At 46.8% G+C, this 23,884-nt stretch overlaps 8 protein-coding genes across 9 annotated transcripts; 2 read left to right on the forward strand and 6 right to left on the reverse strand.

Annotated features, from left to right (window-relative positions):
• Positions 1-7: 7 nt before the first annotated feature.
• On the reverse strand, positions 8-926 carry LOC120454344 (39S ribosomal protein L9, mitochondrial). The gene is made up of 2 exons (XM_039639556.1): positions 771-926; positions 8-713 (listed from the first exon to the last, which is right to left on the reverse strand). The coding sequence occupies exons 1-2, from the start codon at positions 840-842 to the stop codon at positions 39-41; spliced, it is 747 nt and encodes a 248-aa protein (XP_039495490.1). The 5' UTR covers positions 843-926; the 3' UTR covers positions 8-38.
• A 320-nt stretch (positions 927-1,246) lies between these two features.
• LOC120450981 (serine protease easter) lies at positions 1,247-2,982 on the reverse strand. The gene is made up of 3 exons (XM_039634278.2): positions 2,690-2,982; positions 2,115-2,501; positions 1,247-2,032 (listed from the first exon to the last, which is right to left on the reverse strand). The coding sequence occupies exons 1-3, from the start codon at positions 2,748-2,750 to the stop codon at positions 1,302-1,304; spliced, it is 1,179 nt and encodes a 392-aa protein (XP_039490212.1). The 5' UTR covers positions 2,751-2,982; the 3' UTR covers positions 1,247-1,301.
• Positions 2,983-3,374: 392 nt separating this feature from the next.
• On the forward strand, positions 3,375-6,374 carry LOC120450980. Its single transcript, XM_039634277.2, has 8 exons — positions 3,375-3,534; positions 3,601-3,736; positions 3,873-4,023; positions 4,098-4,285; positions 4,347-4,950; positions 5,024-5,384; positions 5,439-5,743; positions 5,823-6,374. The coding sequence occupies exons 2-8, from the start codon at positions 3,618-3,620 to the stop codon at positions 6,135-6,137; spliced, it is 2,043 nt and encodes a 680-aa protein (XP_039490211.1). The 5' UTR covers positions 3,375-3,534; positions 3,601-3,617; the 3' UTR covers positions 6,138-6,374.
• An 890-nt stretch (positions 6,375-7,264) lies between these two features.
• LOC120450979 (protein AF-9) lies at positions 7,265-10,957 on the reverse strand. Its single transcript, XM_039634276.2, has 3 exons — positions 10,805-10,957; positions 10,116-10,336; positions 7,265-10,046 (listed from the first exon to the last, which is right to left on the reverse strand). The coding sequence occupies exons 2-3, from the start codon at positions 10,300-10,302 to the stop codon at positions 7,417-7,419; spliced, it is 2,817 nt and encodes a 938-aa protein (XP_039490210.1). The 5' UTR covers positions 10,303-10,336; positions 10,805-10,957; the 3' UTR covers positions 7,265-7,416.
• Positions 10,958-11,130: 173 nt separating this feature from the next.
• On the reverse strand, positions 11,131-11,760 carry LOC120452910. The gene is made up of 2 exons (XM_039637372.1): positions 11,641-11,760; positions 11,131-11,423 (listed from the first exon to the last, which is right to left on the reverse strand). Exon 2 carries the CDS (start codon positions 11,391-11,393, stop codon positions 11,169-11,171), a length of 225 nt encoding a protein of 74 aa, XP_039493306.1. The 5' UTR covers positions 11,394-11,423; positions 11,641-11,760; the 3' UTR covers positions 11,131-11,168.
• Positions 11,761-11,870: 110 nt separating this feature from the next.
• On the forward strand, positions 11,871-13,707 carry LOC120452909. Its single transcript, XM_039637371.2, has 2 exons — positions 11,871-12,103; positions 12,161-13,707. The coding sequence occupies exons 1-2, from the start codon at positions 12,017-12,019 to the stop codon at positions 13,475-13,477; spliced, it is 1,404 nt and encodes a 467-aa protein (XP_039493305.1). The 5' UTR covers positions 11,871-12,016; the 3' UTR covers positions 13,478-13,707.
• Positions 13,708-13,774: 67 nt separating this feature from the next.
• LOC120452907 lies at positions 13,775-15,935 on the reverse strand. Its single transcript, XM_039637370.2, has 3 exons — positions 15,149-15,935; positions 14,486-15,084; positions 13,775-14,421 (listed from the first exon to the last, which is right to left on the reverse strand). Exons 1-3 carry the CDS (start codon positions 15,331-15,333, stop codon positions 13,775-13,777), a joined length of 1,431 nt encoding a protein of 476 aa, XP_039493304.1. The 5' UTR covers positions 15,334-15,935.
• An 865-nt stretch (positions 15,936-16,800) lies between these two features.
• LOC120452270 (tropomyosin-2) lies at positions 16,801-22,109 on the reverse strand. 2 transcript variants are annotated; one of them, XM_039636401.2, is made up of 4 exons: positions 21,969-22,108; positions 19,095-19,741; positions 18,847-19,024; positions 16,801-17,547 (listed from the first exon to the last, which is right to left on the reverse strand). In XM_039636401.2, exons 2-4 carry the CDS (start codon positions 19,686-19,688, stop codon positions 17,465-17,467), a joined length of 855 nt encoding a protein of 284 aa, XP_039492335.1. In that variant the 5' UTR covers positions 19,689-19,741; positions 21,969-22,108; the 3' UTR covers positions 16,801-17,464. The 2 variants fall into 2 exon arrangements, with proteins under 2 accessions (XP_039492335.1, XP_039492334.1); XM_039636400.2 differs by lacking the exon at positions 16,801-17,547 and adding an exon at positions 18,386-18,534 and having other exon boundaries at positions 21,969-22,109.
• Between the last annotated feature and the right edge of the window lie 1,775 nt (positions 22,110-23,884).

The raw sequence follows: 23,884 nt of genomic DNA on the forward strand, positions 1-23,884 counted from the left end.
TCAAGAGTTTTGTAACAATCGCATGTATTTGGTAGGGTCTATGTGCTCTTTTCGGGTGAGCCTACATCCAGCAGGGGCTCGGACTGGAGTTTCCAGTGCTCGAGGACGTAGGGCAGCCGTTCGCTGGGATCTGTGCTCCAGTGATGCAGACGACACTTGAGTCGCGCCTGTTCCAGCTTGTTTATGGTCACGGTGCAGTAGAAGTCCTTGCTCTCCTTCTTTAGGTCTGGTCCCTCGATGCGCTCCTTGGGCAGGGTGATGCACTCCTCGCGACAATGGAACCCAGCCTTGCGCAGCGAGGCCTTGATGTGCCAGGGCTCGAGCACCCATGGCTCATCCTTGTTCATCACCACCGCCAGCACAATTGACTCCAGCATGTTGACCGTGCGCTGGGCGTAGGCGGAGCTGTGCTTAACAGCCGACTTTTCAGCCTCTGTCTTGGCGTACTTGGCCACATTCTCCGGCGTATTGTACGCGGCCAGTCCCGGCAGCAGGAGCTTATTGTAGACGAAGTGCGGCTTCATGGACACCACGTCGCCCTTGTCGCCAACGCCCTCGACGAAGGTCTTCAGCACCACCTGCATGTTGGGCCGCTTCTTGACCAGCGTGTCCTCCACGAGCTCGTAGATGAAGTTCTTGGCCCTCATCCGGCGGGGTTTCTCGTTGGTTTTGTGCAGCGGCGGGTCATATTTGCGCTTCAGTACGAACGTGGTCTGCAAGTGATTGAGTGGTGAATGGGGATCGCTTCCTTAATCCATTAGAGCACTTACCCGCACTTGCTGCTGCAGGCTTGTGGCCGATTTTATAAAATTTAACGGCGTTACGTAGATGTTCTTCAACATTTTTAACACCAATATGTTTGCGTTGCCAGATTGCACAGCTAGTTGCAGAGTTGCCAGATGTGTTTCATTATTCTGGGCAATCTGAGCTGTACATTTTGTAGCGATTTAAAAACGGTTTTTATTTTATTTAATTTTTGCCATTTTCTAATTCAGTGGGCTAAATTAATATTTTTCAATTTGGTTTTTATATTCCAATAAAACCTAACTTAACTTTAGGTTAAAGCTAAACTTAATTTGGCGCACGTTATTTTTGTACGTATAATGACTGTCAAATTGTAATTTAATAGTTATATTACTCAGCACGTATAATTACATACATACTATGTAAATATTCAAATTACAAAAGGAAAATCCCAGAAAATGGTAAATCACTTTTTTAGTGACGAAGCGCAAAGGAATTAAAATAGTTTTGAAACGGAAATCGTTGGTCAAGTTTATTTACATAAAGACACATTACAATCAGGACTCAAGAGTGTTTTGGATCCAATCTACGTACTTTCCTACTAATGTGTATACTCCTGGCCATCCGGCCAGGCCGCACGGAGTCGGTCCAAAGGACACCACGCCCGCCAGGAAGTAGTAGGTGTTCACCTTGTTGGTGTCCAGGCCGATGAGCGGTCCACCGGAGTCGCCGCGACAGGAGTCGACACCCTCCTTGCCGCCGGCACACATCTGCGTGTCCTCGAGGAGAATGTCCTGGCTGCTGTAGACGTTCTGGCACTCGTCCAACCGGAATCCCTCCACGGCTGCCTTCAGCTTGAGGTTGCTGGTCGACAGCTGCTCCGTTTTGCCCCAGCCAGCCACGTCCATGGTGATGCCATCGAAGGTGGCCGACCGCAGATTGACGTCCAGGGGCAGGCAAATGGGACGCACAAAGTCGGTGTACTCCACCTGCTGGGCCAGACGCAGCAGTGCGATGTCGTTGATCTGGTTCTTGGAGGCCGGTATATAGCCGGGATGGGGTATAGTCCGCTCCACGGGCACGTCCAGATGCGGCGGCGCGCAGTCCTTCATGCCGCGCACATCCACTTCGCAGTCGGGATTGGTGTTGGTGTCCCACTCGCCCAACCGGACACCTGACAACCGCCAGTCGGTGGGCAGTGCCTTTCCATTGACGCAATGCGAGGCTGTGACCACATATCGCGTACTGATCAAGGAGCCGCCGCAATGATGACCCTTCTTGCCCTGGGCTGCATGTACATATGTATGGATTAATAGGGATTAACCACTGAGTATGTGCGATCAGATTTAAGATGAGTGCCCTGTACTCACCCTTGGTGTATTCAATTAGGGCCATCCAGGGGAACTCGTCAATCTTGGTCTTCATTCCGCCGTAGATGCGATTGGACAGGATGTTGCCGCATTGTCCTGGCAGCGGCAGCAGGTTGTTGCTGGTTACATTTGGCTTGGGCGGCGGAGGCGTCTCCGATGCGCTTTCCCTATAGCGGTCCGGACAGCAGATGAGCACTTTGCCATTAATATAGCCGCACTGGCTGCGACTCAGGTAGAGCCGGTCCGTGTCCCGGAGCGGAGTGGTGGTCAGGAGGCCGTACAGGTATTTGCAGTCCTCTAGGTGGATGCACAGCGCCCGCTCCCGGTTTGGCGTTATGCAGCGCCCATAGTTGGACACCTGGACCGCCTCGTTGGGGAAGTAGATGGCTGGAAGTCCAGATTTTAGGTTCAGAGAGCTTACCAATATTGTGAATAAATTGTAATAAATTAGGTCATTAGCTGTGGAAGTACGGAAACAGGTTTCCAGCGACTTGTGAAGGCCCGCGGCAAAACAAATATGCTAAGCTTGTCATGTCCCAGCAGCTGTGAGTCTTGGCAATCTTCTATTTACTTACAGCCCGGCGATGATTTAACCAAAATGCCCCAAAAGAGGCAAATAATTGATGTTCTCAGCATTCTTGTTACGCAAGCGGACCTCGTTAGTCCTTTCTCAAGACGTCGTCAGTTGTTGTAGGATAATGTTTTCTTCCCTGCAATATTGCAGACCAACCGCAGAAGCAGTTGTCAAAATAAACGGCGCGATAATATGGAAGATGGAGCAGGTGGTGCTGCGGAGTTCCCACGGATCAGAGCGGAGTGACGCGAAATGGCCGAAGCTGAGCTTGGCGCACAACTGAATCTTCGGACGCGCTGCTCAGCCCGCGAGCTTTGTCGCAAGCTTTTGGTGAGTCTCCAAATCAGATACGGACCATCGTGGGAGCCGATCGTTATCTTTCCAGGTGAACGCATTTGTTGGTAATAGAATACTTCTAGCTTAATAATTATTTTACCTTTTTTGGTGTGAAGTACTTGGGCCAGCTCGAACTACTACCATTTAATGACTGAGTCTGATTGCATGGTGTAGTGTTTTGGCAGCAAATCGCACCTTAATTAAGGATAAGCTAGATTGATTCTTGGTTATACAGCCCACTAAATAATAATCCGACTTAAAGCCGGGTTTTAATCAAAGTTTAAAGTTTAAATTGCAGCGCTCGCGTTGCCAACCAACGCAGTATGACCGAATTCGCAATGTGCCGTGCCAATGTTTTGGCAACTCGCTTATAGCGGTACGCCGCAGCTGCTCTAAAGTTAAATGTTTAATTTAAAAAATGAGCGTGGTACTTCAGTAAGACACCAATAGGCGGCAAAACTGGAGCTCGACGGTGGTCCACTGTGGTATGACGTAGTGGTGTGAAGTACAGTGAGTGCTGCATGTGCAGAAACAGGCAACAATGCAAGTCTCATGCGTCTGGTTCAATATTTGCAGCTCATATTTAATTCAAGATGCGTTTTGTGCGGCGGGGAACTGTGCCCAAGATTGCAGCATGTTGCTGTGTGGTGCTCCTGATGGTCACATGGTACGCGCTGAACTTGGAGCGGGATTTGGATAAGAGCCTCAAGATGTAAGTATGCCTAGTTGTGCGTCACAGCGGCGTGCGATATTGATTGCGCGATGTTTGCCCATGCATATGTGTACATACTTGTGATAAACCGTATTTATCGTTGCAAGTTAATTAATTTTCTATTTTGGCGTTGAAGCGAAATAATCGAGCGCTCCATAAGATCGGCGGTGAATCGTGGGGAGTGCCGGCATCCCCATCTGCCGCTGGACAATCCGGACATCATGAAGTTCTACAAGCCGGTGGAGCGAATCAACTGCGGCGAGGGCATGGACTGGGTTATGTGCGAGGTTGGTTAGGATTGGTCACTGGTCATTCGACTATAGAATCAAATTGCTTACCGTATGCTTCGTTTGCCCCACAGAAATCCATTTGCTTCGTGCGACCGGAGATCGCGTCCAGCCACGAGGATGTGATCTGCTCCTACACGGACATCATTCGCAAGTCGGACTACAAGGTTCGCTTTGGGCGGACACTGCGCATGAAGGAGCCCTATGTGCTGCAGGCCAGCGACTTTGTCAAGGTGGCCTGCCGATCCGCCAGCGGCGAGAGGTGACCACTGACTTATTTCCTAGTTATGACTGACTTTAAAGAGTATTATTCATGTACTTAGTTGGTTTGGCATGGCCCACGGCATACGAGATACGGTGTCCCGTCCCCCGGCTGCCAATTTATCGCCGAACCTGGCTGTCCTGCCGCCCGAGGCGGTGGCGCAGGCTCAGCAGCAGATGCAGGATGGGTCCACAGCGCCCTTCTACAATGTGCTCATGTTTGGCTTCGATTCGCTGAGTCGCAATGCCTTCATTCGTAAGCTGCCGAGGACTTACGAGTATCTCACCCAACAGCTGGGCGCCACCGTTCTCAAAGGCTACAACATCGTGGGCGATGGAACACCGCAGGCGCTGGTGCCTCTACTGACTGGTTTCACGGAACTTGAGCTACCGGAGACGAGGAAGCGGTTGTCCGGTGCAGGCAGTGTGGATTCGTATCCCATGATTTGGCAGGACTTTGCGCGCCTGGGCTATTTGACCTCATTCAACGAGGATCTGCCCAATGTGGGCACTTTCACGTACCGCATGACAGGCTTTGAATCCCAGCCGGTGGACCACTACCTACGTACCTACTATGTCCAAGCGGAGCACATGGCCGCCGAGAGCCAACCCAACTGCATTGGCCACCAGCCGGATCATATCACCATGCTGGAGTACACCAAAAACGTATGTTGTCTGCCGAAATGTCGAAATTTCCCAAATGCGCTTGAAAACTAACACATTTTATATTTTCTTACAGTTTATGCTGAAGTATCGCGATGCGCCGCGTTTCGCCTTTAGCTTCCATGGCGGCTTGTCCCACGACTCCATCAATCTGGTGGGAGCAGCGGATGATGATGTTCATGACTGGTTGGTGGCTCTGAAGGAACGATCGCTGCTAGACGACACAATACTTATCATGATGGCCGATCATGGCAATCGGTTTGCCGAGGTGCGAGCCACTCTGCAAGGGAAACAGGAAGAGCGACTGCCCTTCTTTAGTTTTGTGTTTCCCGAGTCGTTTAAGAAGCGCTTCCCGCAGGAGTACAACAACTTCGTGGCCAACGAGCATCATCTGACCACGCCATTCGACATTCACGCCACACTGAAACACCTAATACGTATGTACTAAGACTGCAGACCTCTACAAGATACTAATGTTGCATTCTACACAGAACTGCAAACCGCTGTCGATCAGCTGGGAGAAACCAGCGATCCGAAAACTGAACCCAGCCAGCCTGGGATTCGCATCTCGGAGTTAGCCCAAGGACGTGCCATGTCGCTGTTGGAGCCAATTCCCAGTAATCGATCCTGTGCGGATGCCTACATAGAGCCCCACTGGTGTGCCTGCCTTAATTGGTTGCCTTTGCAGCTGAACGACTCCCGGTACACGGGCATCATTCTCAAGGCTGCCCAAAGCATTGTCAATGCCATTAACTTGGCCACAGTAGAGCAGCGGCAGTACTGTGCGCCCCTGGAGGTTCGAAACATTTATTTTCCATATACATATTTAGATAAGATAAAGATAATCCACTTCACTTTGTTTATTTCTTCAACAGATTCATCGTGTGAATTGGGCGCTACGGCTGCAACCGCACAAGGAGCTGCTGCAATTTAAGACGAACAGCGACCGGGACGGCTTCCTGGCGGACATGACGGGTCAAACGGTGGTCCGGGACGAGATGTACCAGCTCCAGGTGGTAACGGTGCCCGGCGAGGGGCTGTTTGAGGCGAGTGTGGCCTACAGCCTGCACACTTTCAGTGCCAAAACGAAACTCACGGATATCTCGCGCGTGAACAAGTACGGAAATCAGGCCCGCTGCATATACGACCGGGATCCGGAACTGCGGAAGTATTGCTATTGTCGCGATTAATTCGTGCACAAAACGGAACTAGTCCATGACACAGAAACTGCTAAGCAATCAACTCGAATAGATTTCTGCACTGATTGTAGAATTTTGCTTACTCGTAGCTGATAAGTGTTTTTTTCCAAAGAATATTGTCACTGTCTTCTTAAGTTAAAAAATCTGCCTCAGTTTGTAATATACGTTCCTTTAATCAACGATAGTAATGAGTTAATAAAAATGACATTTTTGTATGTGTAATAAAAATGTAGTCTTAATGGTTGTGTGAATACAATTTGCTCAGATATGGGTACACCCATTCAACTTAAGAGTTAAACTGATGACTTCGCCTTTTATGCATATAGTGAAAAAAACACCCTTTCATACTTACGATTACCAATTAAATAGAGCTTTTGTGTCGTTCCATATATATATATATATATCCTCATATATTTCAAGGCTGATGCTAATCCCTTTCTTAAGTAAGAGTTAATATTTCACTTTTGTTTAGATCGCTTAGGCAGATTAACCGTAGACTAAAATACACTGCGCACATTTTTTGGTTATATAGGCCTCTTATCTTAGATAGGTTAACTATAATACTTGAAACTATGATATATTGGGTAAATTTAGGAGGAACTAAAAACAAACGAAAAGTAAGTACGTAAATATCGTACAAAAGTAGTGGTTTATTCGCAAGATTTTAGCACTAGTTTACAAACTTTACCTTTTTGGTGAGTACCTTAAAACCTTTAACATAAAATACGGGCAGCTGACTTTGAAACGGTCATTAAATATAGATAATATTTATAATTATTGCATAGAGTTCAATGAACCATAGTTGCATTTGCTTTTTATAGAGTGTGTTCAAGATTTCCATAAAGGGGAACAAGGTTTTAAAGAGATACACTCTTGGTGTAAACTAGTGTGTTTTTTAAATTAATAGAAAATATTTTAAAAAAATAGCGTAGCAAATGCGTAGAACGTTAAAATCGTCTAGTTAGAGTCGAATAGGATTCCAAAATAATTTAAGATAGGTCTTAAATGAAATGAGTCTTAAAACAAATGAGTCTCAAAAACTAAAGGACGACTTCAATATTTTCAAAAACGAAATCGGTCGGGTCTTGTGGGCCCCTTGGGCCAAAAAACTTACGATCTAGCTTGGGGAATTGAGGCTGTGTGCGAGCCAAGTTCATTTGCATTTGGCTTACATCGTTAACTTTAAGATTAATGATTTGGTTATGTGCATGAGGGGTTTGTGCATCGTCTAGCTGTAGAGAGCCGGGCCAGTCGCGGAGGTCAGGGAGTGTCACGAGACCGACGTCGCCAGGAACTCCTGCAGGCGCTGCACGGTGCCGCGGTCCAGCTTGCACAGGTCGAAGTCGAACGTCTTGTGCGTGATCTCGTAGCAGCCGGTGGCCGCGATCATCTCTACCACCTGCTGCAACTCCTCATTGTCCTGCAGCGTCATAATCTTGTGGTGCAGCTCCTGCAGCTCGCTCAAATACTCCGTGGGCAGCTGGAGCTGGCCGGGCGTTAATAGCTCCCCGGGCGAATGGCTGCTGTTGCTGTTCGTGTTGTTGATATTATTATTATTATTATTATTCAAGCTAGCCGCTATAGCTGCGCTATGGTTGTTGCTGGGCGAAGATGATGGCGGAGCAAGAAATCCGGATCCGGCATTGGGCGTCCCGGCTCCAGTGCCTGTGGAGTTGGTTTCTCTAGCTGGACGCAGCGAGGGCGACTTGGATTTTTCGCTCGCCGCCTTACTCTGCTCCTTTTTTGAGGCCTTAACAGGAGGTTCAATGAATGCACCGGCGACTCCTGCACCGCTGCCACTGTTACTACTTTGTGAGCTTCTTCGATTGCGCTTCTTCTCCTCTTTTTCCGACTTCTCGGACTTTTCTAGTTTGGGGTCCGGAGTCTTGTCTGGCTTTTCCGTCTTGTCGCTGTTTTTGTCAAGGTTCTTCTCGCTTTGCTTGGACTTGCCCTTGTGTTCCTTGCCAGCCGACTTCGCCTCTTTGCCGGATGCGGTATTGCCCTTCGTCGGCTTTTGCTGGCTGCTACTCCTGGCGGGTAGGTCGGGAAAACTGCTGTTGGAGCTGTCGGAGTGCTGGAGGGTGGCAGCTGCTGCTGCAGCCAGAGCGTTGGTGGCGGCAAGATCCGGCGCCGACTGGGCTGAGTCCATATCGCTAAGATCCAGGTTGCTGGGAGTTTTGTTCTGTGACTGGCCCGACTGTGGCTGTTGCTTTCCAGTGTGCTTGGAATCGGCTTGCTTATCGCCGGTCTCCCGTTGGCGCTTCTCATCCTTCCCAGAGGACTTCTCCTTGGACTTTTTGTGCTTCTCCTTCTTGCTGCCGCTGCTGGCAGTAGCACTAGCAGGGGTCTTGTCCGGCGCCCCTCCCTCGGTGGCAGGACTAGCCCCATCCATTTTGGCCAATGGCTCGACCGCCGATGACTTCTCGGAGCCGGTCGCATGTTGTTTGTCCTTCTCCCTTTCCTTCAGCTTATCTTTGTCACGCTCCTTGTCTTTGTCCTTGTCCCGATCGTTGCGCTCTCTTTCCTTGTCCTTGCTTTTGTCCTTCTTCTTGTGCTTGTGCGATTTCTTGGTGTCTGTCGCATTTCCATTGCTTGTGCTCTTATCACCCTTGGAGTCTGACGCCTTCTCGGAATGCTTGCCCGTGGCCTCCTCTTTTTGCTTGCCACTGCTTGAGACCATACTGCTGCTGCTATTGCTGCCAACCGATGTGGGCGTGGCCTTACCGGTACTGGCCACCTGGGATTGCTGCTGCAGGTGGGCAGATTGAAGGTTTCCGGCGGCCGGACTGTCGGACTGGCCAGAACGCTCTTCTTTGGGCATTCGCTTGTCTTTGCTCTCATCGCGCTGCTTATCGCGATCGCGCTCCTTGTCTTTATCCTTTTTGTCCTTTTTGGATTTCTTGCTGGAGCTCCGCTCCTTGTCCTTGGACTCGGACTTGACGGACTTATGCTCGTCGCGCTCTTTGGAACGGGAAGCAGGTGCTGCCGCACCGGCGCCTAAATCATTTGCCGTCTTCTTGGGACTGGGCGCACCCATTTCGTTTGGCTTTCCAGGCTTTGGGCTAGCTGTGTGTTTAACCAATCCTCCAGCTGTGCCCACAGAAGTACTCACCGTTAGGGCACTGGCGGAAGGGGTGTTGCCTGAGCTTTGCTCGCGTTCACGCTCCTTGTCCCGTGATTTATCCTTTTTGGACTTCTCCTTATCCCGTTCGTGCTTGCCATCGCCGGACTTGCTAGACTTTCGGTCTTTGTCGCGACCATGCCGATCCTTCTTGTCCTTTTCCCGCGGCTTGTCTCCACCGCTGGATTTATCCCGATCCTTGCTCGCCTTCTCCCTGCCCTCGTGAAAGCCACCTTTGCCGCCGACGCCTGCGGTTTTAGCCTCAGGAGAGTGCTTGGAAACAGGGACCTGGGCCATGTTGTTGGCAGTCACGGTGGTCTTGGTGATGGGCGGACCGAAGAGGGCGGAGAAGGCGTTGCTCTTTCCGGGATCCTCGATGCGCGACTTGTGTTTCTTGCCGGTATTCGAATCCACGTTCATGGAGATTGTACCAGGTACGCCTTTGGCTTTGACACCAGCCATCTCATTACTGTGCGACGTCTCTCCGCTGCCAACGCTGGGCGAAAGCGTTCGGGCGAGACTACCGGCACCGATGTTAGCTCCAAACACTGGCACTCCACCGCCTCGCATAAGTTTCGTGCGAAACTCCTCCGACGGGGCTTCGAAAATGTGCGTCTTTACCTCGACGTGGTGCTGCGGTGGACCCGTGGACTGCAGTACCAGGTCGTACTGGTAAACAATGCGCTTGGGTTCGTCGCGGTTGCGAAAGTAAATCTCAACAGGCAGTAGGAAGCCAGCGTAGCCGGACTCATGAATGGCATACGGCGGTTCCTTGACCACTGCAAATGAACAATTCGCGTAAGAGTTAATTCAACTGTACTGTGGCTGTATGGCATCGCAGCGTTTACCTCGTTTAGGTTTTGGAAAGGATTCGTGCAGCAGAAAGACCACTTTCTCCACAAAGGCACTGATGTCCGCCTTGTTTACACCCTGGACATAGATCTCCCAGTCGTGCGTAAAGGCCTGCGGATGCGGTGTCTTCTTGCTGCGCAGCTTCGACGTATGGCCAATTTCGAATTGCACCTTGACCGCCATGCCTGTGGGTAGGGCATCAAGTTCCAGTGATTGCCTGCAATTAAGTGCTCAATTAAGATACTATGTACCATTAGCGCGCCAAAACCAATGCAACTAGTCTGTCTAGCTCCTAAGTTGTTTGCAATGTAAACAAATAACTGCCGCTTATGTGGCACGGCCCAATGGATTATTAAACGAGGTGTTTGCCAATTATTGTGCTCCTTGCTTTGGCTTCTCAGAGTGCATGCGTGATTTCCAAGGCGACTCCTGCCGCAGGTCACGTCCTCCAAGTGTGCGCCCGGCTTCGGAAACCTTCCACCTGGCCTCAGGATCCTCCCACTGGCTGGCACCACTCCGAAATGCTCCGAATGCAGACGTTTTTTGTTATGATTCCCCTTGCCAGCAATTTGTTATTGTTTGAGTGCGAATGTGTGCCACAATGTGGACTTTTCATGTTGCAAGCTTTCGCCGTGTTCGTGTTTTTCCCTTGCCGCATGCCCCGCAAGCGCCACTTTCTACTTACTATCGCGCCGTGCGGCATTCGCATGGAGGTGCGCACAATTTTCAGAAAAACCGCAAAAGCTTAGAGCCAGAATCTGAGGAAATTTTGGAAAAACACACAGAAAATAAAATCCAAAATGTTGAAGTGTGACCGAAGTTCGGCAGACCGAAAATGCGCCCGAGTCGGGTGAAATATACTGGAATATACCGCTAAGTGGGTCGGATATACGTTTGGTAGGGTGATTCGTGAAATTTTTTTTCCAATTTGCAACGTTTAAGTTTACCGTTCTTCTGATTTTTAGCTCGCCGCCTTTTTAAACGGTTCGGAGCTTTATTAGGTCGTAGGAATTTTATTTATGGGTATTATGCAAGGCTCAAACAGTGCGTTAGTAGAAAAAGTATAGTTTTTTGGCACAAGGTCCTTGGGGCCCATTTCCGCACGGAACTGGCGCTGGGACCGACGAAGCTGTAGTAGAAGTAGTGGAGGCCTCCGTCGTGGTTGTCGTGCTGCTGGTGGATGCTGCAGCAACAATGAAGCACAGGAGGTAAAGGATAGCGATGAACTTCATCTTGATTACTCTGTTGCGACAGTGATATTTCTCTGGGGGCATTGCCCAATTTTATACCTTTAATGTTTGGAGCTGCAAATATTGACACAAATGCTTTAGTTCAATTTACGTACTAGTTCTCAAAAAGAAAGCGACAAATCCACAAGCACTGCGTGTGGAACATGTGTTTTCTATTTGGTTATTTCGTAATTTCATTATGCTACATTTTTTAGCACCACGCGTTTATTCAGCAAGATCATTTGTATGCAAAATATTATATATGCTTATATATACAATACAAATTACTTACATCTTGACATGGTCTTAAAATTATTATCTAATCATTTTAATAACAGGAAATATTTGCAAGTGTTCTCTTATTTCTTCAATTCAAGCTTTCTTAATGAGAATACCATTTTGCACATCAATATCCACTTGACATTCCTGAAATTCTTTTATTCTTCTTCAGGAACCCGCATAAACACAAATAGTTCGCAAAAGCTTGGGGGATCCGGAATCGGAACCAGTTCCGCCGCCTGCTTCGTTCGCCGCGGAACCAGCGACAGCACTTAAAAGAACACTTGGGAAAAACAATAAAAATATTTCGCAAAAGTTATGGCGAGCGCTGGATAATTCACCTAAAACTGAATCCATCGGAGCGACTGCCTTGGAGCCACAGCCCACCCATGATGACGACCGACTTCGCGGGCAGCCAGTTCGTGTCCAGCAATCCCAACGCCAGCTGCAGTGCATCCCGCTGGCTAACGGAGGAGGTATTTGCACGAAGAAGCATTTTGAAAAATATTTGATTGGCATTTTTTTGTTATAAGGTCTTCAAGCTAATCGAAATTGTGCAGCGCGACGAGGCCATCTACAATCCGCGGCATAAGTACTACTTTTGCCGGCCGTACGTGGAGAACTTTTGGCGCGAGGTGGATTTGAAGCTGGAAAAGAATCCGGGCGCCAGCCTGGCCAAGTGGACCAATCTGCGCATCTCGTTCCGGCGGGAGTACACCAACTATCTGGAGGAGAAGGTGCCGCCCTGCTGGTCCTATTTCGACCGCATGTTCTTCCTGCATCCGTATCTACGCAAGAAGCACCAGCAGCCCAAGTCGCTGGATACACAAGTGCAGGACGCCCTGGCGCACCTGTCCAACCTTTCCAGTCGTATGCAGCGCGAGCGTTCAGTGACCATTCCGGGCAGCAGCAGTATTGGTGGCCAGCCCACGCCCTCCGCCCACCAGTCGCCACCAGCGCAGCAGCTAGACAACTATCTGGACTACTTTGACGAGGCGGAGCACAACAACTCCGAGCTGGATGACATCATGGAGGAGGAGCAGCAGCGCAACATCCGTTTCCACAGCCAATTGGACGGCAACGACATCAAGTCCGAGTGCGAAGAGCCGGCGGATGACTACGAACAGGAGGCGCAGGAGCCAGAGGAGGATGAACAGGAAGACCAAGACCTACACAAGATGGCCCCCACATCAAGTTCTTCATCGGCTGAAGCCCAGCGTCGTTATGCCAACCAGCATTCACACGCCGGTCGAATGCACTCGGGTCGCCTGCAAATGCGCTCCTACCACGACGAGATGCGTGGCGCTATTCGTCCACGTTCCCAGGAACTGCAAGCTCCCACTGCAGCAGTGGCCGGAGTGAACTACTCCGCGCAACCGATTGCCCATCCAAATATTTCCTTTGTGCGACCCACTTTCAGCAAGCCCGTGGATCTGGTCAGCACAACAACGCACGCCGGAGGAGGAGGCGTTCCAGGAACTAATGGCTTATCCGAAGCGGAGCTGCCCGCACCATCCACCGCGGCAGTGGCCACCCCGATGGCGCCTAGTAGTAGTGTTAGTGCCAGCAGTAGCAGTAGCTACTTGAGTCAACGGCATGGACACAGCCACGTGCATGGAGTACATCCACAGGTGCCCCCGTCTACGCTTCCTGTGCGTCTGGAAGCCAACAACACGTCGAGCGGATCCGTGTCCACCGGCGGTGCGGAGCTGTGCGACTGCAAGACCGATCCGGATGCCATGTTTCTGATGAGCCTGCTGCCCGACATCCAAAAGCTGAACGGGCGTGATCGCGGCAAGATAAAGATAGCTTTCCAGAACATTCTGCAGGACTACCTTTATCCGGACTAGCGTTGATCTCTGTGTACAACCTTCGCTTATAGCAAACGGAACCCAGTTCCAGTATCGATTTTGTTTAATATCCTTGTTTGTATTTTCGTTGGAGAAATCCCCTAAAGCTTTGCTGTGCAAGAACAAAGTATCCTTAAAACGTTTTCAAAACTATCCGGTATGTTTATTAATTGTATAAATATTTATAAATATTTAATGTGTAACACAAGAATAAATTCATTCGAAATTACGCGATATATGGCTAGGTAACTGGAGGTATCACATGGGCATCGGATTGGATTGCATCCCATCGCATCCTCACTCGAACAGCTTCAGCTCGCGGGTGATCTTCTTGATCTTGTTGTCCAGCGTCTTGTCCTCGTGCTCGCAGATGTAGTAGTGCCGCGATGTGCACTCCTGTCCGTAGTACACATAGCTGTGCTTCCCGGCATTGTAGCTCAGCCGTAGGCAGCGACCCTTGCCCTCTATTTGGACCGTGTTGTTCAGCACATCCTCGCCGGCCGCCTGCTCCTCTGCCGCCTGCTCCGAACTGTCCACCAGATTGGCGGCGGTGGAGTTCTCCCCCTTCTGGGCCATCGCAATGGATGTGAGATTCATGTTCGGATTCACTGGCTTGGCCGAGTTGGACCAGATCCAGAGGAGGCCGGGGTTGAGGCCGCCCAGCCAGTAATCGCGACCACGATGCGCCGGCTGGTTCAGCAGATAGGCCATGATCTCCTCGTTCTCCGAGACCCTCTCGAACTCGGCCAGGTGGGAGTTTAGACCCTTGCAGGCGGAGTTGGCCGTCTTCCAGTTCACCTGCTGCTGGCTGTTGATGTAGTAGCAGTTGTCGCTGATGCGGGTGAAGTTCGCTGGACAGGGATCCTTCACCTCCTTCTGATTGTTCCCGGCCATCAGGTAGTAGATCAGCTGCTCCGAACGCCGCACGCGACTCTCAAGGTAATCTATGGTTTGATTGGGTGCGGTTTTAACTTGACCAAGAACTCCTGAGCATGACTTTAAACTTACCCACACGATACACCAACTTCTCAATGGCTCCCAAGAGATAAAGATCATTTTCGGAGACAGCTCGGAAAGTTGTCGGCTGACCGCCCACGAGATGTTGCTGCTGCGGGTGTTGCTGCGGTATCTGTTGCACCTGCTGCTGCTGCAGCGGCACCGGGCGCACATGCTGCTGGGTGGGATTAAATCCACCATCACCGCTGCCGCCACTGCCACCTATGCCAAAGAGTTGCTGCAGGAATCCCGGTTGCTGGCGTTGCTGCAACTGTTGCTGTTGCTGCAGCAACTGCTGCTGCTGCTGCTGCTGTTGCTGCTGCATCTGTTGGTGTTGCTGGTGCAACATCTGATTGGTCATGGGTCGGAACTGAGGATTCACAATGGGACTCTGACTCTCGACGGGCTTTCGCAGATGCGGCTCCAGTTCCACCGCCTCGCCGATCCTCCTGGTGATGTAGATGTTGTTGCCGGGTCGTTTGTAGGCGGATGAGTGATAGCTGAGCGGTCCATTGACGCCCATATCCCCGCCCATATAGGGCAGATCTTTGGACTTTCGCTGGCTGCCACTGCCACTGCCACTACTATTACTACTGCTACTGCTGCCTTGGCTATAAAACGCGTGGGAAGATTTGGATGAGTGGTGCTGCCCTAGTCTAGCCTCCTGAAACCCACCTCAAGACGTAATCTTCGAGAAACTGCGACCAAACTGGAGACGGATCGTCCACGTCCGTGACGGCGAGTGATTCATTGGCGTATTTTTGCCTAGTTTCTCCATCGCTGCCATTGCATAAGAGTGCAATACCTAAAGCCAGATAAACAAGGGCCGTAAGCCGGAGTTGTTGACCAGCCGGCGGCATGGTGACACGTAATGTTTACGGATGGGTATATTGCCCCCGCCTCGCCGACCACTTGGCGATTCAAGTCGCGTGGTGTAGGTGAACACTTTCGATTTCGTTGCGTTTTCCGTGCGGTTTTTGCCGCGTCCGCTTCTCAAAGACGTCCGTTCGCTTGTGTCGAGCTGTAAACCACGACTGAAGCTCCAAGCTCTGAGCTTGACTTTGGGCCCGGTCCACTTCGCTTGCTGGGTTCGTCCGCTCCTCCCTCCGCACCACTCCAATGCCAATGGCAATGGCCCAGACCAGTCCGAAGACTTATTGTTGTTGCTGCCGGCCGCCGAGAAATGCAAAATTTCACTTTCTCCTTCGCTTGGCTGTGGGCAAATGTAAGTCATTGGGCTTTTCATCGCCATCACCGCTCCACACGCCGCTTTTGTGGCCCGACCCCCTGTTTGCACTCCATCCAAATTGGCCCAGACTTAGGTAATTGCCGCTGCTGTCAATTGAAGCGAAAACTGCTGGCTTAAACCTCAATGAAATGGAGTTGGGTGTGCTAGATGTGCCTTGTTCATTTGGGTATTCTCCGATTTGTGTGAAATCACTTTCTGAATTCAGTTAACTAAGAAAGTATTTTGGGGGATTTTCTAGTTCTTCCCCAGGCAATCTATACAATCATTTGTATTTCAACTTCTACGTAATCTGCAAGATACCCATTTACAAAATATTTCAAACCGCAACCTTTCTGTCTATTTCTTTCTAAGTAGATAAATAAAATGATAGATTACAGAACTTTTTCTAAAGAAGCGAAAAGCTACAGTTTTTCCACTTGAAATGACTCTTGCTTTTCAAGTTGATGGCAAACTCTCGTAAGGTAAACATATCTGCCATAATGTAAATTATGTAAATGATGACTGCGGCTTTTAGTGGGCACTTAAATACACCACTTAAAGTTTTAATAACTATTTTATGGCCCCGAAGAGAAATGGCCGATGCACAGATGGGGGAATTGAATGCGAGTTTAATTTATAAGAAAGCCATTTGGCCAAGAGAGCAGCAGACCCCCATGTCGCACTCGATCTTCGGCCTTAGCTCGATTACTGATGGTCATATGGCGAGCTGCCCACATCCACAATTGATCTCTAGAAATCACCCTGAGGACATCGGCAAAGATACATATACTATGCATTCATATGTGTATCTGAACTTTCATTATTCATTGCTTTGACAATTAGCGGATGCTAACGATGTTGGAATGAAGGCCTCGATTCGCGGATCGTGATCCGTCGCCGATGGATGAGTGGTGACGCACTTTGGACCTGGTTATTTCGGCTCCAGCCTCCATGGGGTTTCCCAAGTGTGCGAGAAATCATTGGAAAAAACTGAAGACAACTTTGCATATCCGCCAAATTTGTGTTTAGCTTCAGCGCGTTTCGCTGAGGGGCAAAGAAAATCGGTTTTGTGCATCATTGAAAGCAAACATCAAACATATAATTTTTTTAGCAAAGTTTTTATAAATTTTTTTATACTTTTTTTGTGGGTGTTTTTTGTTTGTTTGTGGGGTGTAATTGTAAGATATAAACTGAAAGTGAAGCAGGCTTCGTTCTTAAAATTTTAAATTTAGCCCCGTCTCTGTCCTGGGCACTCTCTCTATCTCTCTCGCTCTCATTGCCTGACTGCAAGCGCTTCTTAATATTTTTAAACATTGACTTTAAAAATACAAAATTCGTGTTCTTGTTCTTGTTTTTGGGGGTGCTTTATACATTCTGCTACTATTTTTTACTCTAGGTAATTTTACTTTTTATAAAACAAATCCGCGATGCTACACAATCTATGCTTGTTGTTTTTGTTGCTGTTGTTGATCTGGTTGTTGTTGTTATTTATTTATTATGAAATATATAGATTTATAAAGAATTGCATACACAATGGATGTTGTTCTTGGTATCTGCGGCCGCCGATCTTCTTGCTGGCCAAATCAATCTGAGATGTTCGTTTACAATTAGTCGTAGAGTCTCCATCGTCGTCTCCATCTCCATCTCCTCCTCCATCTCCATCTTCATCTTCATCTTCATCTGTATCTGCATCTGCATCTTCCTCCGCTGCTGCCGCTCGATGTTGGTGAGGATTTGGTATACATATGGGACTGTTGGCCAACTTAGTAGCCAGCCAACTCGGCGAATGTGGAGTCCATCTCGTCGGCCAGGGACTTGTACCTGTCCTTGTTGATGCCCAACTCGTCTGCGGAGTGCAAATTGTGATTTCAAAATGAGTTAAAAATACGTTCAAATATATAGTTTTTCAACATTGGAATCAAACAAAAAAAACACTCAAACTTCACAGAACATATGTATGCACATATGTGTGCCAAGTTTATGGAGCTTTGATCGGGATTAGTGGCGCGCTGTTCTGGCAGGCGTTTCTAGATCTTTTGGGTTAGTCAGCGGTTCTGTGCGTGGGTTTCTTTGGGTGGGGGGATGGGGGTGGTCTAGCTATAGGGTGCTCTACAGGATCAGGCCATGATCTATCCAACCAATCGTTGCAGCAATCCTTGGCTCGGGCGGAAATGAGAGAGTCACTCGACCAAGGCTCGAAACGAAAGCCATTGAGTGATGTGCGGCTGGGTCTTTGGACTTTTAGTGATGATCCACGAGTAGAGAGAGAGCGAGATACAAAGAGAGAAAGAGAGAGACACATACTGAGATAGAGTGCTAAGGCGAGACGGGTCAAGAGGTCATGCCACATCAAAACGGGTAAGAATCTGGCATACAAACAACAATATGTACATTGATAAATTCACCTGTATTAACTACAGTTGCAACTTGGTTTGGCTTGATCTGAACTTATTTTTTACAGTGTACTGGCGTAGGGAACTGGTTGTGTGGGTGTGGCCACATTCAAGCGAGACTAAACAGATTATTTACAGTGTATAGAGAAGTGTGGCGTGTTGGGCTGGGTGGTAAATACACTGAAACTGTCGGGGAATCGTTCCAAAAATAGAAATATATATATATATATATAATAAACTGTGTGTGGGATGTTCGGGATGTACTGAAAGTGTTTGTCTTCTTTTTTTTTCGTGGGGCAGGGGAAGGTTGGGCGGGGGGAGGGAAGGAATCTGTGTGAGTTCTGTTTGTGACTTTTTTTAATATCCAGTAAGTTCGGCAAATGTCTGGTCCAAATCGTCGCAGATTGCTTTGTATTTTTCCTTCTCATTGAAGAGACGGTCTGCAAAAAGCATTTGTTTGTTGTTCATTTATACAAAATATATATAGAGATAATCAAAGTGGGCGAGAGCGAGATGTGTGGATGCGGAACGTCAATTAATGAAAGCAGCGTACTAAGTACGATTATTAATAATAAATCCTTATGGCGATAAATACAATGCGAGCATTAGTTGAATCCACCGATCCGGCCGTTCGAGACGAACCAGACCAGACCACTTCCTGTGGACAGCATCTCCGGTGTCCCGTGGAGAGATACCTCCTTTGGAAAATGGCTGAGTGGATGTGCCAGGGACACAAGGACTGGGATACATACCCTCTAGCCTGTCGACCTCCTTCTGCAGGCGCTTCACTTGCTTCTCGGCGTGCTCGGCGCGCTGCTCGGCCTCCTTCAACTTGATGGACAGGGTCTTCATCTCGCGCTTGAACTCCTCCACGCGCTGGTTGGCCTTCTCCTCGGACACCTCCAGGGACTTCAGGGAGTTGCCGACAACCTAGTTAATTGCGTCGAATGAATGCTATGAATATCGGTTTGGGAGTTTGAGTGGCCAGTGCAAGACCCACCTTGAGCTCCTCCTCCAGCTCCATGATCTTGGACTCGCCGGAGCGGACACGATCCTCAGCCACCTCCAGCTCGTCTTCAACGAAGGCCAGCTTGCGGGAGACCTCGTCGGACTTGGTATCGGCATCCTCAGCCAGCATGCGGGCTTCCTTCAGCTGGTTGGTCAGCTGGTCCATGCGCTCCTCATCCTGCTGGGAACGGTTCTCCAGCACCTTGCACATGCGGTTGTTCTCATCGGCCGACTGGGTGGCCTCCAGCAGCTTCTGTTGGGCGGTGGTCGAGCGCTCCTCGGACTTCTCCAGATCCTCCTCAATCTGTTGCACCTTGCGGTTCTGGGTGGCCACCTCGGACTCGGTGGCGGTCAGGAGCTTCTCCTTCTCCTCCAGCTCGGTGTTGGCCTTCTCCAGCTGCTCCTTGGCGGTGACCAGATCGATCTCCACCTGGACGAACTTCTTCTCCAGATCGCGCACCTCCTCGTTCAGTTTGTCGGCGCGGGAGTTGGCATCCTTGGCTTGGTTCTCGCAGGTGTCGGCCTTGTCGATGGCGTTATCCTTCTCAAGCTTCATCGCTTGCATCTTCTTCTTGATGGCGTCCATGGTGTTTGTGTTTTTGTTTTTGACTTACAAGGGAAGAAAACTGGAAAAAAGCACTGTGCCAAAAGATTCGAATGAGTAACTGAAACCTTTGTGACTATCTCTATAAAGGTTTTAGCATACAAATTGCTTTCGCGAAGCGATAAAAGAACCAGTTTTGCATAAAGCATTTAATATTATGTAATAAATGTATTAGTATATGTTGTATTGGAAGTATAAGCAATCATCATTGCCAAAGTATCGCAAATTCATTCTAATCTAATTGTAGTTTGTAGTAAACTTTTTCAAGTTACCAAAGAACTGTAAGTACAATTCAATTAAATATTAAAAATCTTTTGAACTTGGAATTTTCTTTTGTCTATACATTTGTTTTTTTCTTTCCTGTGACTTTCAGAAATTTTATGTTTCCGCTGCAAGACAAAATCGGCTTTTCCAAACGATCCAGGCGCATTCTATATGTTCGCTATAGGTATAATAAAATATATATATGTACATATACCCCGTGCATATGTGTTTGTGCAATAAATTTTAAAATTAAATGTAAACACATTTTGTTTGGCTACGCCGCCGAGCATTCAAAAGATCTCACGTAATTTTCATCCTCCATTTTCAAAACGCCCACTCAGAGTCTGAAGACGAATCCGAATCCGAATCCGTATCCGTCGGTGAGCTATATGTTTATTTGCTGCACGATTCGGTGGGGTTAAAAATAAACTTTATATGCTTTTGCATGTGAGAAAAAATATCCAGTCCACTCGCACACATAAGCATCGGAGAAATGCTTTTTTGGACATTGTGTGCTAAATGTAATTCTAGAGTTTCCCCTATTATTTCGAAATTCTGAAACACCGCGCACATATAGCTCGCCAGCGATTGCAATTTGAAAAGTATTCAATTCTTTGGGGTCACTTGCTGCGTGGGCGTATTCGTATTTGTATTCTATTCATGATCCTATTCGTATTGGTATTCGTGTATCTATGTTGCTTCCACCCAAAGTGGGGCAAAGTCATTTATGTTGTAGTTGGCGATCTTTTGGAGGTCTTTCGATGCTCATGTGTGTTTTGCTCCCAAAATGTTCATCATATGGGCAAAGTTTAAAAGGTGATTTACGAGGTGTAAAGCATTTCCTCTATGATGAATTTGAATAACTTATAATATGTTGAGTAGCAATTTTCTTGGCCCCCCATTAAAATTGTTGGTGCTTGCCAAAAGTACTTAGATTTTCAATGAGTTCGAATATGTATCTCGAAGATGGCAAACTTTGTGGCCTTCGGAAGCATTCACGAATGGCAAGAATACTTGTTCTATAGTCCCCAATTCTGTGTGGGTGGCTATGCCATGCATATATGTATGTACATATGTGTGTATTCCCAGATAGATACGATATGTATCCACATCTGGGAATCGCCTACGTCTCTAATATTTCAAATATTCCAAAATATCTCTCTCGAAAACAATCTCAAGGATAAATACCTACAGTTCTCGACTGCCTTCGTTTTCTGAGATCGCGGAAAGCTAGATAGCTAGACGGAAAAGCTTTTTCGTATAAGTTTCAGGCAGAGTTAAAAATAAATGCGTATGAGTGTGTGTGTGTGTGTTTGTGTGTGACAGGCAGGTGTCTGTCTGCAGTTAATTTTAAAGAATTTTCTTCGAGGAAAACTTTATCGGCCGAGTGGCCGAGTGTATGTGTGTGTGAAAATTGTGCGTGCCATAGGTGTGTTAAGTGCATATGTATATGTGTCCCATTCGTGTGGAGCTTTCCGAATGAAGCTCATTTGTGTGTGTGCAAAAAAAATTTTCTCTCACACACACACAGATAATCTTTGGATGGTATTGGTGCCGTCAGATTTAGTTACAAAATTCCTTATAAGCGAATTTTTAAAATGTCCGAAAATTGATCATAAGATCTCCATTTTCAAGTAGTTTAAATCGATGTTTCTTTAATTTTTTCAAAGATATTCGACTTTATAATTATAGCATTTTCACTTTCTTTAGGTTTGCATCACTCTTTCAACTTTTTGTAGAACTTTATATCCAGGCTAATCGAATCGACACATATACATATGCACATTTTATTTAAGTTTAACAAAGGTTTCCTCTTTTTTTTTTTGGTTTGGGAAAAATTCAAAATGTATCATTTTGAATGCCATGCACTTTTCACAGTTTCGTTATCCACTCGATGGCAGTTGGAAATACCAATTTGGTTAGCAGCAAGGCGAGCGATTTAATTATTTTTATTTGAGTTAATTCTGCTTGTCGGGTGAAAATCCTGGCGTGACCAACCTTAGCGTTTCAAACACACTATACGCTGTCGAAACCCCGAGAACACTGATGCTGACCAAGTTGCTTAGCCCAGAAAGCGACCCCAAGATCCAACGCACACGCACACTGCCACTGCCACTCGGGGGAAATCGGAAAAACTCACACACACACATGGGGCACACACCAACGCGGTATTGAATAATTTCTCGCCTCAAAAATTTCCCATTAATAAATGTATATACATCGCTATATATGTATGTATGTGGAAAAGTGCTTTCGCAACTTTGCTCGGCGATCTCGAAAATTTCCCCAAAAGCTGCTTTGCTCGATTTTCTCTCTTTCGCTGCATTCTCGTGAAATTTATGCGCTTTTCTTTCTGCTTCTTTAATCTAAATTCAATTTATTTTTTGCTCACAGCACTCTCGCCTTCTGTGTATGTGTGTGTGTGTGTGTATCCGTCAGATACACGGCCAAAAATAGCCACAAGCAGCAAGAGCAAAAGTCCAACAAGATGAAAATCTATTTTCGCTCGGTAAAAAATATTGAGAAATATTTGGAATTTTGATCGGCCAGCGTTTTCCTACCATTCTTTCGCTTTCGAAAGTCTCGAATGCAAGGCAATTGATCTGATTCTTTTTTGTGTTAATTGTCCTTGTCAGTGGAATTGCTAGAAGCAAACTTTTATTTGCTTTAATTCAAGACTTTAATCTGTAGTTTATTGTTTTATTATCCATCATCCAGTTAAACAACAAGTTTTTTTTTTTAAATTTTAATTTAATTTAATTTGTTTTAAACTTCAAACAATGGAATTCTATATTTAGATCGACAAATCAAGATGAATCCATTCAGCAATTCATCTCAAATTCCAGTTGCATTTTCTTTTTCTCCTTTCAACTTTTCTGGGACGTAACATTTCCTTTGATGTTATTAATATTATTATTGTTCAAGCACCTTCCACGTAATTTCCTTCAGTTTCTGCATTGGTGACTTTTAAGTAAATGCACAAACGACATTTTACATTTCCCAATTGATTTATAGCACTTTTAAAATCTTAAAAAGCCTGGAAATATCTAATTTTTGAAATTTGATAGCTGTTTTGTTTGTAACAATAACTTAAAATAGAACACTTGTTGATCTTGCAAAATTCTAAACTAGACGTGCACAAGAACACCTAACGATTCCAGCATTTAAATTTTCAAGTTCCGAAATATAAAATTCTATAAAATTCTATTTAGCCATTTTACCTTTTTTATTCAGGTGACTCCAAAGAATTTTTAAAATTGTGTCAAAATCCAATGACATATAATAAAATAAAAATTTCATGTTTTCCATATATTTAAGCATGATTTGAGTTCGGTTTCAATATTGATTACTAATAGGTACACAATTCTCTGGCAGTTTGAGTCCATATAGGCACTTTATCTCGTTTGCATTTGATTTATGACACGATCAGTGCACGAATAATAATAGCCATGGCCATATTTTCAATATTTTGTCACTTGTGGTAGTACTAATTGTGGTAGAGTATCGTATTTGTTGGGCACAACCCACCGTTTGAATAAAAAATGCAGAAATGTTGTTATATGCAAAAGAATGGTTTCAGTTTATTGATCGTAAAAATATTGAGTGGTAAATAAAAATACATACATTGTTATATTTGTTTTGCATGCTTCATAGAATTACAAAAGCTATGAAAAGTGTGTAAATTTAATTTATACGTCTTCGTTAATATATTCTATTCATATACTTCTTATTCTTGCTCTTTAATCATATACAAAGGCCATAGAAATTTTGTAGATACACTTCGCCAACTGCCGTGAACTAAAAGCAACAGAAAGCTAAGGGAAATTGACTCTGGCTTAAGCGATTCTGAGTTTTTTTTTTATTAAAAAGATGGTGATTAACGATATTGAGTGGTGGGCTTTCTGGAGTTTTGT

The sequence above is a fragment of the Drosophila santomea genome, chromosome 3R, assembly GCF_016746245.2.
Source record: "Drosophila santomea strain STO CAGO 1482 chromosome 3R, Prin_Dsan_1.1, whole genome shotgun sequence".
In the NCBI taxonomy this organism is placed as follows: domain Eukaryota; kingdom Metazoa; phylum Arthropoda; class Insecta; order Diptera; family Drosophilidae; genus Drosophila; species Drosophila santomea.